The following is an 18,624-nucleotide window of genomic DNA, read 5'->3' on the forward strand; positions in this document are numbered from 1 at the left end:
GGAACTACTCAACAACTGGTGTCAGTAGTTTACACCGTCGCCACAATGTCAAAAGCGGGCGCACGGCGTAAGAACCCACCGGCACATCACTTGGAGGGTTCCGAAGGCGGAGAGGAGGCTCCAGCAGCGACCCCGGAGCCCGGGACCCCGGTGACGGTCCCCATGGAGACGAGCGGGCCGGAGCGTGAGGAGTCAGCTGCGGGGAGTGCCAGCTCACCGCCGCCGCCAGAGACGGAGAGCGTCCCCGCAGCTCTGCTGCAGCAGGTCCTGCAGGCGGTGGGGCAGCTGACCGTCAGGTTGGCCGAGGTGGAGGCGCGGACGCAGCCAACCGGCCCGCACTCGGGACGGGAGCAACCGTCAACCGCCATCGTTGAAACCGCCGCCGTTTTCCCAGCGATCGCTCCACCGGAAATGGCCACCATGTTGGCTGCAAAGCAATCCGCGGCGGCCATGTTGGCTCGGGAGCCGTATGCGGCCGCTGCTACGGCTGGGACGCGGCGGCCGGCGGACATTGTTGCTGCGACGCCGCAAGTCGGCGCCATGGCTGCCATGGCGACCGCGACGCCGCGTCTCTCCACCGACGCGGCCGGGGTTTCTCGGCACGCCGCTCCTGCGGGACCAGCCGCCGGCGACGACGCGGCTCCACATCAAGCTGCGCCCGCCGGGGGGGCCCCGGGTAAGTACGCGCGTGCCGTCCTCGCCGGGCCGCCGGGGTGGGCAGCGGCAGCGGCTGCCGCTGCCCCGTACATCGCCGTGCCGCCGGAATGGGCCGCGGGTGCTGCCGCGGCTCCACCTGTCGCCGCGCTCACGGGGCCAGCCACCGGCGATGCCACGGCTCTGCACCTCGCCGTGCCTGCGTCCCTAGTCATGGATGCCGCCGCGGCTCCGTGTTATACCGCCGTTTCTTCGGCGTGGCCCGGGGAGGCCGCAACGCCGTGGTGCCTCGCCGCGTCGCGAGAGGTTGCCGCGGCTGCGGCCGCTGTCCCGCACCTCGCTGCGCCGGCGGGGTGGGCCGCGGGGGCCGCCGCTGTTTCGTGTTATACCGCCGCGTCTTCGGCGTGGCCCGGGGAGGCCGCAACGCCGTGGTGCCTCGCCGCGTCGCGAGAGGTTGCCGCGGCTGCGGCCGCTGTCCCGCACCTTGCTGCGCCGGCGGGGTGTGCCGCGGGGGCCGCCGCGGCTCCGTGTTATACCGCCGCGTCTTCGGCGTGGCCCGGGGAGGCCGCAACGCCGTGGTGCCTCGCCGCGTCGCGAGAGGTTGCCGCGGCTACGGCCGCTGTCCCGCACCTCGCTGCGCCGGCGGGGTGGGCCGCGGGGGCCGCCGCGGCACCGTGTTATACCGCCGTCCGGAGCAGCGGGGGCGGCCGGGACCTTCCCGTCCGCAGGAGGCGGACACAGTGGCCTGCTTCCGCTGTGGTCAGCAGGGCCACATTGAGCGGGGCTGCCGGAATGCACCAGGGGCCTTTGGAAAAGGGACTCCACCTTCTCCCAGACCCTCGTTGGCATCGGGTCCGGGGCCCCAGGCGAGTCGCGACGCATCATCTGCGCGGCCGCTCCCTTCACCTCATGCATCTAGCGGGGCTAGGGCCCATCGTCATGGGGTTGTCCTCGAAGGGTCGGGTGCACCATCGTCATCACCCCCTCAATGGCCCAGACAGACCCGCCACTGGGATGTGCTTGCGCATAGGATGGTGGCGGCAGCTGCCGGCTCCTCAGCGGTGGCAGGATATGTGCAAGGGGTGCACGTTCGCCTCCTGGTGGATACGGGGGCGTCGGCCACCATTATTTCTGAGGCCATTTTTGGGCTGCTACCCCGCAGCGTGGGTCCGTTAAGGCCGGTTCGCGGGGCTTGTGTCGCCGCGAACGGCGGCAGTTTGGGCATCTTGGGCCACGTTGTAGCGTCGGTTCGGGTTGACGAGATTGAGTTGGCCGGGCCTATTTTGGTCTCCAGGACCTTGGCAGTGCCATGCCTCTTGGGGACCGACTTTTGTCTAGGATGCCCATCCGAATTCTCGTTGACCAGGGCTGTGTGGAAATGCCATCAGGGAGGCGGCTTGCAATTCCTACAATCGCCTACCGTCCTGTCTCCATTGGTCGCCAGTGTACGGGCCTTGAATAAAGCGCCGGTGACCGTACCACAGGCGTCACAAATCCTGATACCCCTTAGGTTGCGCAAACCGCTCGAAATGGGCTCCACGGAGACGGGTATCCTCCTGTCCCCGTCAAGCTACTTTTCAAGGATGAAGGGGTTGGTGGGCGCCTTGACAGCCGTGTCGGGGGGCCAGGACCTTTTTTTGCAGGTCCTCAATTCGGGACCCTTGCCGGTCGTAGTCCCGGCCGGCGCCGTCCTGGCACACGCGACCCCGGCTCCTCCACCCGAGAGCGCTGCCCCAGATGGAGGGGTCGTGGCGGCCGTGATGCGCACGGGGGACCCCGACGCATCATGGATCGCCACGTTGTGCGACGAAAATCCCTCGTTGTCCTCCGGGGAACGTCGGCAACTCCGCGACCTCATCGAGCGGTTCACCGATGTGTTCAGCCAAAGTAAGTTTGATTAGGGTCGCACTACTCTTTTGGACCCACCACATAGACACGGGCGACGCGGCCCCTATTCGACTTAATTCCCACCGCTTTAGCCCAGCGGAAAAAGATCATGTCCGCTCGGCTGTCGACGAAATGTTGGCGGCGGACATCATCTCCCCATCTACTAGCCCTTGGGGTGCCCCCATTGTGCTAGTCAAGAAACGGGACGGGAGTCTCCGGTTCTGCGTCGATTTCCGTAGATTGAACAAGATCTCGGTGGCTGATGCATATCCATTGCCTCGCATGGATGATTCCCTGGACGCCCTCTCGGGTGCGCGGTTCTTTTCGACTTTAGATTTGCTCTCCGGCTTCTGGCAATTGCCACTGGATGAGGCCTCTAGACCCAAGACAGCGTTCCGCACGCCCCAGGGGTTGTTCGAGTTCAATCGGCTTCCTATGGGTCTCCATTCGGCCCCGGCCACCTTCCAGCGTCTCATGGAGATGGTCTTGGCGGGGCTGCAGTGGGAGTCTTGTCTAATCTACTTGGATGACGTTATTGTTTTTGGCCGTACGTTTGGTGAGCACTTGCAATGCCTTGAGGCGGTGTTCGTCAAAGTGCGTGCTGCTGGCTTGAAATTCAAACCCCAGAAATGCCACTTACTACAACCATCGGTGAAGTATTTGGGACACATTGTTAGCACGTCAGGTGTCGCCACGGACCCGGAAAAAACGGCTTGTGTCCGGACGTGGCCGACTCCCACATCTGTCGCGGAGGTGCGTAGCTTCGTTGGCTTCGCATCGTACTATCGCCGGTTTGTCCGCGATTTTGCGACAATTGCGAAGCCAATGCACGCCCTTTCCGCCAAAGGCCATAGGTTTCATTGGGGCGCAAAGGAGGAGGCGGCTTTTGCGGCGCTTCGCACGGCATTGGCGGATGCGCCGCCCTTGGGGTACCCGGATTTTTCGAAACCCTTCCTGCTCGATACCGATGCCAGTGACACGGGAATTGGGGCTGTCCTGGCCCAGGTGGTCGACGGGGTTGAGAGGGTGGTAGCCTATGGCAGTCGCGTTCTGTCCCCGACGGAACAGCGATATTGTGTGACCCGGAGGGAGCTTTTGGCCATAGTTTATTTTGTTCAGTTGTATAGACCATATTTGTAGGGAAGGCTGTTTACGGTCCGAACCGACCACGCGGCCCTGCAATATTCGCTGAAGATTAATCAGCCCTCGGGTCAGCTGTCTCGCTGGCTCGAAGTGCTCCAGGATTACCCCTTTGATGTAATCCACAGGAAGGGGACACAGCATGGAAATGCGGACGGTTTATCCCGATTGCCGGCAGGCGGCGGGTGTGCTTGCGCCCTGGGCTCTAGCCGTTGCAAGGCCCCAGGGGACGCCGCGGCCCAGTTGGTCGCGTCAGCCGAGGCGGCCACCCCTCCAGGTGCGGCTGCGCACGCGGATTTCGGCCTTGGACTTCCCCGGGAGGTATGGTCCAGCTTGCAGATGGAGGATTCCTCTCTGCTGAAGCTATGGCGCCGTGTCGGCCATAAGGCCCTGAGCTCAGCTTCGTCGGCTGCCCCGGCGATCGCCGTGCATGACGGACTCCTCATGCGTTGGGATGCCCAATTGGAACGCTATTGTGTGGTTGTGCCCACTAGCCTGCGTGGTAAATTAACCCGAGCCATTCACGAGAAGCTTATGCACCTTGGCTACCACAAGACCTTATTGACCCTTAAGCGGGACTATTACTGGCCGGGTGTTGAAGGTGACGTGGCACTGATTTTGAAGGGTTGCCACGATTGCGCGCGGAGGAAGGCCCCAGTTGTCCGGGACCGGGCTCCGCTGCAGTCCATCCGGGTTTCTCGCGTTAATGAGCTCGTGGCGCTCGACATTTTGGGGCCATTCCCTGCATCCCAACGGGGCCACAAATACCTCTTGGTGGGCGTTGAGTACCTCACACGTTGGCCCATGGCATGGCCTTTGGTCGATCAGTCGGCCTCTTCTATCACCGAGGCCTTCGTCCAGGGGTACGTGTTTGACAAGGGCGCGCCGGAACAATTGTTGACTGACCAGGGGCAGAATTTCTCGTCTAAGTTGCTCAAGGAGGTGTGTGACCTCCTTGGCACCAAGAAAATCCGCACCTCGCCCTACCACCCCCAGTCAGACGGGATGGTAGAGCGCTTGAACCGCACCCTTACGTCCATGCTGTGCCACCAGGTAAACACGTCCCAGTCAGACTGGGACCTGTTCGTCCCGGGGGTCTTGGCGGCGTATCGGTTGGCCCCTCATGCCTCCACGGGATTTTTGCCTTTTTATTTGATGTACGGTAGGGAACCGGAGCCCCCGGTGCACGTCCAGATGGACGTTGGCTCCTCCAAGAAGGGGTCGGCAGTGCCGACCCCTTTGAAGGTCGCGCTTGACCGGCTGCGCGAGGCGCGACAGGCCGCTGCCGAGAATTCCGCAAGCCGGCAGGCGGCTAATGAGCGGCTGCCCAAACACCAGGCAGCTGGCCTCCCGTGGGTAGCGGGTCAAAAAGCGTGGCTGCATTGTCCCCAGGTCCCCGTTGGCACATCGGCCAAATTGCATCACCCTTGGCAGGGCCCCGTGGAGGTTGTGGAGGTCCGCCGGCCGCAATGCGTCCGGATTCGGTTCGGTCGCCGGCAGTGGATAGTGCACCCGTCCCGGCTCAAACGTTATGTTCCATCTACCCTGGGGGATCCACCCCCAATTCCGGAACGGCCGGCTGATGATGTATCCGGCGTGCCTGACCGGCCGGGTCTCGTTGACGGAGGTGACGTCCGACCTGTGTGTGTGCCCCCAGGCCCCTCCCGAGTGAGGCCGACAGAGACCCCCCAGTCACCGGAGGCCACGGCGGTGGGCCTGTTGCCCGCTGACGGGCCACCTGCACGGGTGGCGGACACCGCACGGGGAAGCGGGCCAGCAGCGCATACCCGCTCGAGGGGGATGCGGCTCCGGTGACGGCCCTGATGGCCATTCAGCGGGCCCAGCCCCTGGCGCCCGTTCGGCGCTATCCGGCGGATGAGGCCTTCGGGCTCTATTTGTTTTGTTTTTTTGTTGTTGTGGTTGTTGTTGCTGTTCTGCTTGAGGGGCCGTGCTGCCCTAAGGTTGAGTTTTCTAGCAGCCGGTTTTACCTTCAGGCACACGAACTCGTGATTATTCGGTCTTCGGTCCGGTGTGGGGCCCCGCTTGCGGGGTGATTGCAGCCGGGTCGGCTGTTTTTTTTCCCGGGGGGGGGGGGGGGGGTGATGTAGAGGAGTAGAGGAGAGTGGTGGCGTCGTGTGCGCTGTCCGGTGCGGTGACATCACGGGACGTGGGGTCGCACGCGCTGGGCAGTGCACGTGACGTCACGCCTCCTAGGGTATTTAAGGGAGACCCCGTGACGTAAGCGGGGTCACTGGAGGAGCGGGGATAGTCAACAGGGTGAAGAGGGAACCAGGGATAGTGGCACGTGTTAATAAACCCTGGCGGAAGCCCCTAACTCACCTCTGTCTCCGAGTACGTCCGTCTGAACTACTCAACACCTGTAAAACGACACCTGGGAGCCAGAAATCTTTCTGATTGAGAGGGGTTCAAACACTTATTTCCCTCATTAAAATGCTAATCAATTTATAACATTTTTGACATGCGTTTTTCTGGATTTTGTTGTTGTTATTCTGTCTCTCACTGTTCAAATAAACCTACCATTAAAATTATAGACTGATCATTTGTTTGTCAGTGGGCAAACGTACAAAATCAGCAGGGGATCAAATACTTTTTTCCCTCACTGTACTAATATTCGTTAGTCTTAGTGTACACATACTAATATTAGTATTAGTGTACACGAACTAATATTCGTTAGTATTAGTGTATACATACTAATGTGGTGGTCATATTGACACACACGGCCCGCCAAAACCAGGGTGCTTACCGGTATGGGATAGTGTGTACTCTTAGCTGGGACCCGCCGAGGGGAGGGGGCTGTGGGCAGTGTCTACGATCCCACAGAATCCCCCGCCCCTCGGTGGGGAGCGGTAGAAACCGGTCCGGACCGGTCGGGCCAACGGTGGTTAGGACCCCTCTGAGGGGAGGGGGCTGGGGGAAGCTACGATCCTGCAGAGCCCCGCCCCTCAGGGAGAAACAGTATATAAAGCGGGTCCTTGAGAGCGCCTCAAGCCGAAGTCAGAAGCTGCCAGGACAGAAGACCCTGGACCCCAAGCCACCGACGTCCTTTTAGGGGCCAGGGCTCAGTGCGGTGCCAGTGGTCGTGAGGTTAGGACCCTGAGGTTCCCTCGGCCTGGTGTCCTTCTAAGGGCCAGGTCCGGACGGGCCAGTGGTCAGGGATCCATCGGACCAGCGGTGGGTCAGCCTCCCCTAGGTCTAGCCAGCCGGAGGGCTTGAGAAATCAGAGTGGCTAGGTAGATAGCCCGGAGGCTGTACCTCCCCAGGTTGTCGGTGGAATGGGCCATTACCCCTTTTGTGTTAGGGTTTAAGTGTACCCTATTATATTATACATAAGACCGTGTTTCCTCTACAATGACTCCGTCTCCCTACAAGGACATTACACTAATATTAGTTAGTATTAGTGTGCACATACTAACACTAGTTAGTATTAGTGTACACAAACGAATATTCGTTAGTACAAATACTGATATTCGTTAGTATTAGTGTACATATACTAATATTCGTTAGTATTAGTGTATATATACTAATATTAGTTAGTATTAGTGTATATATACTAATATTAATTAGTATCAGTGTACACATACGAATATTAGTTAGTATTAGGTACGCAAACTAATATTAGTTTGTGTTAGTGTACACACACTAATATTAGTTAGTATTAGAGTACACATACCAATATTCGTTAGTATTAGTGTATACATACAAATATTCGTTAGTATTAGTGTACACATACTAATTTTAGTTAGTATTAGTGTACACATACTAATATTAGTAAATATTAGTGTACACATACTTAAATTAGTTAGAATTAGTGTACACATACTAATATTAGTTAGTGTTAGTGTACACATACTAATATTAGTTAGTATTAGTGTACATGAACTAATATTCGTTAGTATTAGTGTACACATACTAATATTAGTTAGTATTAGTGTACATGAACTAATATTCGTTAGTATTAGTGTACACATACTAATATTCGTTAGTATTAGTGTACACAAACTAATATTAGTTAGTGTTAGTGTACACATTCACTAATATTAGTTAGTGTTAGTGTACACATACTAATATTAGTAAGTAATAGTGTACACAAATTAATATTAGTTAGCATTAGTGTACACACACTAATATTCGTTAGTATTAGTGTACACACACTAATATTAGTTAGTATTAGAGTACACATACCAATATTCCTTAGTATTAGTGTACACATACAAATATTCGTTAGTATTAGTGTACACATACTAATTTTAGTTAGTATTAGTGTACATGAACTAATATTCGTTAGTATTAGTGTATACATACTAATATTAGTTAGTATTAGTGTACATGAACTAATATTCGTTAGTATTAGTGTACACATACTAATATTCGTTAGTATTAGTGTACACAAACTAATATTAGTTAGTGTTAGTGTACACATACTAATATTCGTTAGTATTAGTGTACACATACTAATATTCGTTAGAATTAGTGCACACATACTAATAATCGTTAGTTTCAGTGTACACAAACTAATATTCGTTAGTATTAGTGTAAACATACTAATATTCATCTTCTTGGTTCTTTCGGTAAAGTCATGTAGAAGGTAAATAATAAAATAATCAAAATAAAACATAATTAAATAATTCTCACGACGTTTCGGCCACAACCCAAGCAGCCGTCCTCAGGTGAAGAACAGGTCTGTCGGAAAGACAGCGTCTGAATGAAACACCACAAGGCTTGGAGCGTATATTTAAGCTGGGTTGGAGGGGGAAGAGCGCCTTGACAAAATAATTTGCATATCAAGAGGAATTTAGCATATTTATGGGAAATGCAGATATGGGATTAGTCATTACTTGTGGAATGCGTAGGAGGTGGCCGGGGTTTTTTGTCTGAAATCCTCCAGCCTTTCGCTGGAAAAACCACCTCTGCGGTAATAAAATCTACTGACCTGGTATCGACAATCAAGAGAATTTCCCTGTCCCCAGACGACCTGCTTGTCAGTTTTGATGTGGTTTCCTTATTCACCAAAGTTCCTGTACCTGACACCATCGCAATCATTGAAGACTTGGTTCATCAAGGACTGAATACTGGGGTACCCCCCTGGTGAGACACTGCTTAACCAATACATACTTAACCTGGAATGGAACTTTCTACAAACAAATTGAGGGCACCCCAATGGGCTCCCCCCTATCTTCGGTTGTAGCCAACGTTTTCATGGAGAAATTTGAGACTGACGCCATCCAGACTGCCACTCTACGCCCGACCTTATGGAAGAGGTACGTAGATGATACTTTTGTCATCTGGCCACATGGCCGGCCTGCTCTAAACAAATTCCTCGACCACATCAATTCCATACACCCAGCCATCAGATTCACCATGGAAGTCGAAAAAGATGGCAAGCTACCCTTTTTGGATGTCCTAATTAAAAAGAGACCTGATGGTTCAATGAGCCACTCTGTCTACAGGAAAGCCACCCATACGGAAGGTTACCTAAAACCGGATTCCTACCACCATCCATCCCAGAAGAATTCCCTCATCAAGACTCTACACCATAGAGCCCAATGCATCTCCGACCAGGAACACATTGCCAGTGAACTCAAGCACATACGCCAAGCTCTTAAGGCTAATGGTTACTCCGACTACACAATCCGCAAAGCCATCACTCCAACCATCAAGAAGGATCCTGTTGAGGAGCCTTTCAAAACCATCACCTTACCCTACATTGCTGGGGTCGCAAAAAAGATCTCCAAAATCCTGATTAAACACAAGATCCAGGTCAGATTCAACACAGTACATAAAATCCGTGATCTGGTCCCGTCTGCAAAAGATGTGGTTCCAGACATACAGTACTCTGGCGTCTACAAACTAAGTTGCCTCTGTGGTAGCAGTTATATTGGAGAAACCAAACGACATGTCTCGGACCGCATCCGTGAACATAAAGCAGATCTGAAACACGGTAGGACAAACACCTCAGCCATGGCAGATCACTGTTACAATTCAGTGTGCTCACATGACATTGACTTCTCCAAGACAGAGGTTCTCTGCAAGCCATCTGGCTACCATGAGAGATTCGTTCATGAGGCGATCCACATATACAAACACAGAGACAATTTCAACCGAGAAGATGGATTCTGGCTCAGCAATCATTGGAAGGACGTAATTAACCATTTCGGATCTTAACTGATTGTGTTCACGTTTACAGTGACTTTCAGACCGCAGTCCACTCACTGGCATTGACTATATATCTTTTATTCTCCGCAGGGAATGGATTCTTTGCTCCGCTGCAAGTCTCCTACCACCACTCTCCCATTGACATATTTCGCTGCTTCCTCTTAGTACCTTTCACGCGACGGTCAATGGTATAGTGTATAGCAGATTGTATAATAATAAATAGTATAAAAGTGTAATGTTTAATACAATGTATAGGGTAATATATAGTATCGTAATTGTATAGTGAATATACAGCAGTGTGGGATACAGTAGGGTGGGTAGAATAATACAGTGTAAGACTACATTATACAGTCTTTAAGCATATTAGTTGCTGCAGCTCCATACTATTAACATTCTTTCTCTTTATTAATGCTAACCCTACTCCCTCCCTTTGATGCTGCTAATCCTGCATAATGCACAGGCATATTATGACTTTGAAACCCCCCGCCCACCTCCTACGCATTCCACAAGTAATGACTAATCCCATATCTGCATTTCCCATAAATATGCTAAATTCCTCTTGATATGCAAATTATTTTGTCAAGGCGCTCTTCCCCCTCCAACCCAGCTTAAATATACGCTCCAAGCCTGGTGGTGTTTCATTCAGACGCTGTCTTTCCGACAGACCTGTTCTTCACCTGAGGACGGCTGCTTGCGTTGTGGCCGAAACGTCGTGATAATTATTTTATTACGTTTTATTTTTATTATTTTATTATTCCCCTTCTACGTGACTTTACCGAAAGAACCAAGAAGATGAATCCCTGCAGTCACGAAAGCCTTTAATCGAAATTTATACTAATATTCCTTAGTATTAGTGTACACATGCTAATATTCGTTAGTATTAGTGTACACATACTAATATTAGTTAGTATTAGTGTACACATACTATTATTAGTTAGTATTAGTGTATGCATACTAATATTAGTTAGTATTAGTGTACACACACTAATATTAGTTAGTATTAGTGTACATATACTAGTATTTGTTAGTATTAGTGTAGATATACTAATATTAGTCAGTATTAGTGTACACACACTAATATTTGTTAGTATTAGTGTACACATACTAATGTTTGTTAGTATTAGTGTACACACACTATTATTAGTTAGTGTTAGTGTACACATACTAATATTAGTGAGTATTAGTATACACATACTAATATTAGTAAGTACAGTATTAGTGTACACAAACTAATATTAGTTTGCATTAGTGTACACATACTAAAATTAGTTAGTGTTAGTGTACACATACTAATATTCGTTAGTATTAGTGTACACATACTAATATTCATTAGTATTAGTGTACACATACTAATATTCGTTAGTATTAGTGTACACATACTAATGTTTGTTAGTATTAGTGTACACACACTATTATTAGTTAGTGTTAGTGTACACATACTAATATTAGTGAGTATTAGTATACACATACTAATATTAGTAAGTACAGTATTAGTGTACACAAACTAATATTAGTTTGCATTAGTGTACACATACTAAAATTAGTTAGTGTTAGTGTACACATACTAATATTCGTTAGTATTAGTGTACACATACTAATATTCATTACTATTAGTGTACACATACTAATATTCGTTAGTATTAGTGTACACATACTAATTTTCGTTAGTATGAGTGTACACATACAAATATTCGCTGGTATCTGCATACACATGCTGTTAATCACTCGTGAATAATAATTAGTGAATAGTAATCAATAATAACAATAGTGCTACACTAACATGACCCTGTGTGTGTGTGCAATGGTAGTGAAGAGTGGTGATGATGCCAGCACCACGATGTTGATGCACACTCTCACACCCACACACAGACATTGTGTGTCACAGCCTCGCACACTCTGAAATCCACACACACAGACATTGTGTGTCACAGCCTCGCACACTCTCACACCCACGCACAGACATTGTGTGTCACAGCCTCGCACACTCTCACACACATACATTGTGTGTCACAGCCTCACACACCCTCACGTCCACACACAGACATTGTGTGTCGCAGCCTCGCACACTCTCACACCCACACACACAGACATTGTGTGTCACAGCCTCGCACACTCTCACACCCACACACAGACAGTGTGTCACAGACTAGCAAACTCTCACATCCACACACAGACATTGTGTGTCACAGCCTCGCACACTCTCACATCCACACACAGACATTGTGTGTCGGAGCCTCGCACACTCTAACATCCACACACACAGACATTGTGTGTCACAGCCTCGCACACTCTCACACCCACACACAGACATTGTGTGTCACAGCCTCGCACACTCTCACATCCACACACAGACATTGTGTGTCACAGCCTCGCACACTCTCACATCCACACACAGTGGGTGAGTCATTGAGTGAGTGAGGTAGTTAAAGTGTGTGTGAGTGTTTAGTCTGGGTAGTATTTTGACCGTGATTGCATCGTCTGTTGTGTAGTCCGGCTCTCTGAACCTCGTGTAGCGATGCACGGTGATGGCTACGTGCGGACAATCTCGCTGCAGTGTTCCACTCAGCTGTGACTTGAGTGAGAGTGATCTCGTGCTGGAGCAGTGGGTGCACCAGCAGTTGTTGTTGTTCACTCGTGTCGCTGTGAACCGAGCGACCTCAGTTTGATTACCGGCTGTGGCTAACAACGGGGCCGAGCGACATCAGAACTGGTCCTGTCCTACCAATTCGTAAAAACACAGACACACAGTGGCCACCGTGGTGAAGTATGGTCAAGCAACCTCCATATTCGCCACGCTATGGGAGGCCTTCATCCAGTGATGGATTGATAAAGGGCTGTAAATGTGGATCTTACACTGAAACTCTCAGACCCAGTCAATAATTTACATTCCGTTGCACTTTTTTAAGTTCTGGTTGTGATGCTTTCGCGATATTTAAACAGCTGTAGTCTGCATCCTGCACTTCATTTAATGTTAACAGTTTATTCCCAATTTGCCCGCACCGAGCACCCTAAGTACATTAAGTTACTTATCATTTGGCTCACGTTCATTTTAATTCTCACCTAGCAGAAACTTTCCTCAACCAACCGTGAACCCACTGCACCCACGCGTGATGGTCAGCATCTAAATGAGCGTGACAAGACTGGAACGTGCTTCGTCCGTAGCTTACAAGTTCGCCCTTTTGCTCTCAAGAAACGCACTGTCACGTTGCTGTTGTTGTTTGCAACTCTTGATGAGTGAGACCCCTCGTGTTGTTAGAGATCTTTCACCCAGCACATCGGTGCCTATTTCATGACCTGAATGTACGCAGGTCTCCCTTGCCAAGGGATCGTGCTGCATAAATGCACTCAAGCCTGGGTAAAACAAAGAACGCCCTCCAAATAGATAGGATTTGTCGGAAATCCACAGTCTGTAATGGAGCCTAACGAAGATCGTCGTGGCAGAGGGACATACCGAGAAAAGGCAGAAGTTTAATTTGGACGCCGCCCACTGAGATTACTTTTGCGAGGTTCAGACCGTGGGAGACGGGGGCTGGGTCATCCTGAGTCTCCTGGGAGACGGAGCTCCTCCTGCACTCACAGCATAGGAACACAGAGTCTAATGAGGATCCATGTCTCTCTACACACACAGCATGAGACACACAGAGTCTAATGAGGGTTCACGTCTCTCTACACAGACAATACAGGCAGCCCCCGACTCACGAACACCCAACCTTACAAACCAGTTTCCATGAAATGATAAAAAAAGTTGACTTAAAGTGCAAACTCCCAGTTGTAGACTGAACCGCAGAACTATTTTGTTCAGAGGAGCGATCCTCCACCAAATGTAATGAGTCGGCCTCATGCCTGGAGTGGTTGCATGTGTACAGACATTGTGTGTGTGTGTATGGAAGTGTGGGGGATACACTCTCACATCCACACACAGACATTGTGTGTCACAGCCTCGCATACTCTCACATCCACACACATACATTGTGTGTCACAGCCTCGCACACTCTCGCATCTAACCAGTCATCTCAGTTAACCAACCCATGGCACCTGGGTCTGTCCCGAGACCTCCTGTCAGCGAGCCTTCGACATTTCACTTGACCTCAAAGTACACCTGGCCTGGTACAGGCGCCGTGATGACGTTACAATCACTTAGTGGTGAATGTTGAGTATAGGTATTGGTGTGGGGAGCGGTAGTGTAGCAGTGAGAGCGCTATGCTACGAAAGCGGCGACCCGGGTTCGATTCTTGCTCACGGCCAAAACCAGTACCTGGTGTGGTGCGTAAACATCGCCACCGGGGAGACAAAAGCAGTGGGCCGTGACGCTGGCCACCCACCCCCTCGTGTGCCATAGTGGCGGCCATCTTAGGCGCTGCTCTCTGAGAGAACTTGCCTCAAACAGCCTGTTAAGGCTACACGGGGGATTGTTGTTTGTGGGGTGTCTTTGTCTTTGTGTGCGTGCATGTGCGCATGCCCTGTGTGTGTGTACAATTGTGTTGATTCATTTTCCCCCTTCCAAAAAACAAGTTAGCATCAAAGTAAGTGATAATAAACTTTTTCTATACTAATGTTACTTTATTTTATCTTTTATTTACTATACAGTCATTTTATAGTGTTAGCTGAAAATGTGCAACATTTCTTAATTATGAGTTTAACAATGCTTCCGTTTTTGTTGAACCGTAACATACTTTATAACACTGACCGTGTTGGCATTTAAATACGGTGCATTATTGAGTTCCGAATTACGAACCGTTCGACCTACAAAGGCGTATCATTAACAAATAACGTGTGCAACCCGAGGACTGCCCATATGGGATGCAACTGCTCGTATTGAATATGACTGCATATGATGGGATTAATTAGGAATCTCATCACGACCGTTTGCTGATTTGTCCACCAGGTGGCAGACAGAGCTCGAGTTTGAGTCTAGGTTGGTACTGACCTGAGACTCTCATGCAGGGGATCCTGAAAAACACAAACCCGCATTTCACATTAACATTGATATCCTAAACAGATGCCCCACCTCCACACAGTCGCCTGCTGTTATCAGTGGATTGCGACATCAGGGAATTAGCAAATACCTGCACACCGAGAATGGTGAAATACAGGGTTCGTTTAATTGGACACGAACGGACGTCTAAAAATTACAAAACCACTCTTTACAGGTCTAGTCCAGCACCTACATGAATGGTTAAATAATTCGTAACAACTCATATTGTTGAGTTCTGAATAACGCAAGGTAAACTATTTTTATCTTACCAGGTAAAGGCCACTGAGCTATTTCACTCTTCAACAGAAGTGAACTGGCCACAAATGACAGCTCAACGAATTGGCTTATCACGTGGACATTTATAATAGCAGCCAAATACTTTAAATGCTTGCTGTTGATTCTAAATGTGGAGGGGAAAACTGGAGGACCCGGAGAAAATATATGTGACCATGGGGGGAGGGAAAGAGAGAGTGAAAAACGCAAACTCTAAATTTACAGCAGGCATCGCCAGGGTCAGGGTCGAACCCAAGAACGCCTGCATACCAGGTGAGGCAGTTAACATATCCTAGTCACCACGGCGAGTGAATGGAGGTGGTGCCACCTGCAGGAAGGAGAGCGGGTCCTGCACAGCGAGGGCAGCGAGCAGTTGGTTGATCTCCTGCTCCAGGCCGCGTGCTCTGCTCTCGTAGCGAGCGATGTCCGCCTGGATGCGGGACAGCACGGAGCAGCCTTCCTCGTCCACGTGCTCCAGCGCCTCCCTCTTCTCCTCCCTCGTCAGCTGTTCCCTCCGGCGCCCAAACTCTCGTCTGATCCGCGCCTTGGCCCCACGCAAAGACTCCTACGCAGAGATATGATGACACGCTATTGAAACGCAAAACAGCACAGTGCGATATGACTTTATAAAGGACTTCGACACGGCCACGTCTCATAACTCCAAACAAAGAGGCAGGTTACTCAACTTTTGAGAACGTCGAGGAATGAAATGCATGAAAGGAGGAGATTTAGTGAGGATATTCATGGGCACTCTTATGCCAAAGTCTAAGTACCCATATTGTTTGCGTGTTTGTTAATATCTGCACATGTCTATGTGTCTCTCTGTACCTGCACGTGCCTGTGTATCTCTCTGTACCTGCACGTGTCTGTGTGTCTCTCTGTACCTGCACGCGCTTGTAGACACCCTTGAGCTGCTGTATCCGTGATTCTGCCGTAGTCTTCTTCTTCTCTCTCACAGTCATCTCGAGTCTGAACGCCTCCTACACACGGGGTAGACAAAAACACGATTGTTGGTACTGCTATCATCATCATCATCATCAGGCTCATGTCTTTAACCCGGAGCCTTGCAGGCCAGTTTCCTGGATCGCCCAGCGATAATCATCGCCCTTTGAATCTTCCATGCTCCCAGGTTTGAGGTGGCCATTAGGAGGCAGTGTCTGAGGTAGGTGGCTGGATCACAGTGCAGTGTATTGCGGAGTCCCCACTCCCTACGCTCGTGTTTTCTACAGTGTTTCCCAACAATAGAATCTCACGGAACCGACAACCATGACCCCCCCCCCCCGAGATATCTACAGCACACACTGTGCGCGACAGTGCGGTAAACACCAAAACTTAAATCCAAAATTTGACAGGAAACTAAGCTGAGTGCCAGAGCGGTATTAGGGTAGGGACAGCTCTGGTGCTGATGGGGCTGCTGCTCGGGTGTGTTGGGACAAGTTGGACAGGACTCAGGGGAGGGAGAGCCATGTGACCAGATTCGCAGCATGCGAACCACTACTCCACCGCTCCCCAACGCATGAACAACTGCACACTCATAACACAGTTTAAACAAATTCCTAGAAATGCAGTGTACGTGATACTAGTAATTTTACGAATATTACTGAAAGCAAATATATGCAGATGAAGTTTAACAAATAGGCGTTGGCGACCAATAACATTCATAAAATAGGTTATTGGGTTATATCGTGTAAATATAGATGTGTCATTAAACATCACACCACCCGACACAGTGCCAATTAGTCACTAATTCAGCACACCAGTGTGTTGGAAAGTAAACCCACAACATTTACAATTAGAGGACCATGACGCTTTGCTTCACTACTGATTACAACCAGCATCATCAGGCGACAGCCAGAATTGAATATGCAGAACAACATTGTGAGTAGCAGCAAACACTATAATGTAAATTTTTCAACACCATCATATTAACACTATAACGATAGAGGAATATTAACAGCGCAACAACGACAACAGAAACAACAAACATCCAAAATCATGACGATGATGATTGACTTGAATATCCTTCATTGTGATGTTTGACTTAAGCTGCCCCCATTTGATTGCCTCTGGCAGGGCCTGACACTGGCAGGATTAAGCTCTGTGAACAGTGAAACTGCCCACGCCAAGTCCCACCCAGTCTGCTGGCTGTGTGCCCTTAGACCCGCACTCTGTTGCCCCATTTCACCTGCCAATCAAAGCGTGGCAGGCTAAACGCTCTGGTAGTTAGCCAAGCTGCACCGTGGCAGCGCTCAACCACAATCCACTGCTCTGTCACGGAATGCAAATACACGGCGTCTATGTTAGAGGCAGGGTGGCATTTTAGACACTAAACATTGCGACAAAATGAAATCTAAATCTGTCCTATGGACAATCAAACCGTGCCTGACGGCCTGTCTCTCCCACTGGAATGGTTTCTGCTTTGCCTCTTTTAAGTTCATGGTCAGTGCACTTTTGAACCGTCTCACGTTTGGAGTATCTCGCTTTAGTCCACCTTTCTTTCCACCCATCATTGACACTCACAAGTACGAATCTTATAATGCCAAGTGTAGTTTACAACTTGGCCAGCTATGTCACAAAGTGCTTTGTCTTGTAACTAAACCACGGAACACCCTGCTTTGCTATCCATTCAAATCAACATTGCCATCTTGCGTGTCTCTGCTGTCTACCGTGTGCCAGTTTTACAATCCGTCTTGCCCAAAGTAATTTGATTGACCGTCACAATGCTGAGACAATAGAATTTACCGAATAATATGCAAATCTAAATGATAGAATAAAGAGCCTCTATCTGAACAACACACACACACAGAATGCAGCAGTCACACTGAGGGATATTGGATTACAGCAGCGATTTATATCTCACCTGTTTTGTCTGTTGTGCATTTTCCACTTGAATGACCTCATGCCCTCTATGTTCCCCAGCGATGGTGCAGACTGTGCAGACCGGGCTCTCATCTTGCTCACAGTAAAGAATGAGCTCCTGTCTGTGCTGCCGGCACCGTCGCTCTTCCAGGTTCGCAATGGGAGCCACCAGGACGTGGTCTCTCAACCTGGGGTTCTCTACATGAGGCTGCAAGTGTGTTGCACAGTAGGACATCTCACATCTCAGGCAGGTCTTCACTGCAGGAGTCTGGCCGCCACTGCAGTTGTCACACGCGATGGTCGCGGCCATCCCGTCTCCAACTCTGAGCTGCTCCGCCAGGTTGGCGAGGGCCACGTTCCTCCTCAGCTGGGGTCGCACAGGGAAGGTCGCTCGGCACTGCGGGCAGCTGAAGCTGCTCGCCGTCTCCCAGGCCGCCTCCAAGCACTGCAGGCAGAACGAGTGTCCGCAGCTCAGCGTGGAGGGACAAATGAATATGTCCAGGCAGATAGAGCAGCGCAGCTCACTATCTACACTCTCACTGGGAGTCGCGCTCCCCATGACTCATGGGCTGAGATGGCTCCCTGTGTGGCTCATCGAGACGCTGAACCAGGACCTCTCTCTTATAGCGATGGTGAAGAAGGAAGTAAAATTATTTAAATAT

General features: G+C 50.3%; 1 protein-coding gene across 1 annotated transcript; it reads right to left on the minus strand.

Annotated features, from left to right (window-relative positions):
• Window positions 1-5,804: 5,804 nt before the first annotated feature.
• LOC133359643 (E3 ubiquitin/ISG15 ligase TRIM25-like) lies at window positions 5,805-18,577 on the minus strand. Its single transcript, XM_061578114.1, has 6 exons — window positions 17,964-18,577; window positions 15,988-16,083; window positions 15,432-15,668; window positions 14,783-14,805; window positions 13,307-13,422; window positions 5,805-5,932 (listed from the first exon to the last, which is right to left on the minus strand). Exons 1-6 carry the CDS (start codon window positions 18,519-18,521, stop codon window positions 5,901-5,903), a joined length of 1,062 nt encoding a protein of 353 aa, XP_061434098.1. The 5' UTR covers window positions 18,522-18,577; the 3' UTR covers window positions 5,805-5,900.
• Between the last annotated feature and the right edge of the window lie 47 nt (window positions 18,578-18,624).

The sequence above is a fragment of the Lethenteron reissneri genome, chromosome 65, assembly GCF_015708825.2.
Source record: "Lethenteron reissneri isolate LAM-NWPU_2019-01 chromosome 65, ASM1570882v1, whole genome shotgun sequence".
Taxonomy (NCBI): domain Eukaryota; kingdom Metazoa; phylum Chordata; class Hyperoartia; order Petromyzontiformes; family Petromyzontidae; genus Lethenteron; species Lethenteron reissneri.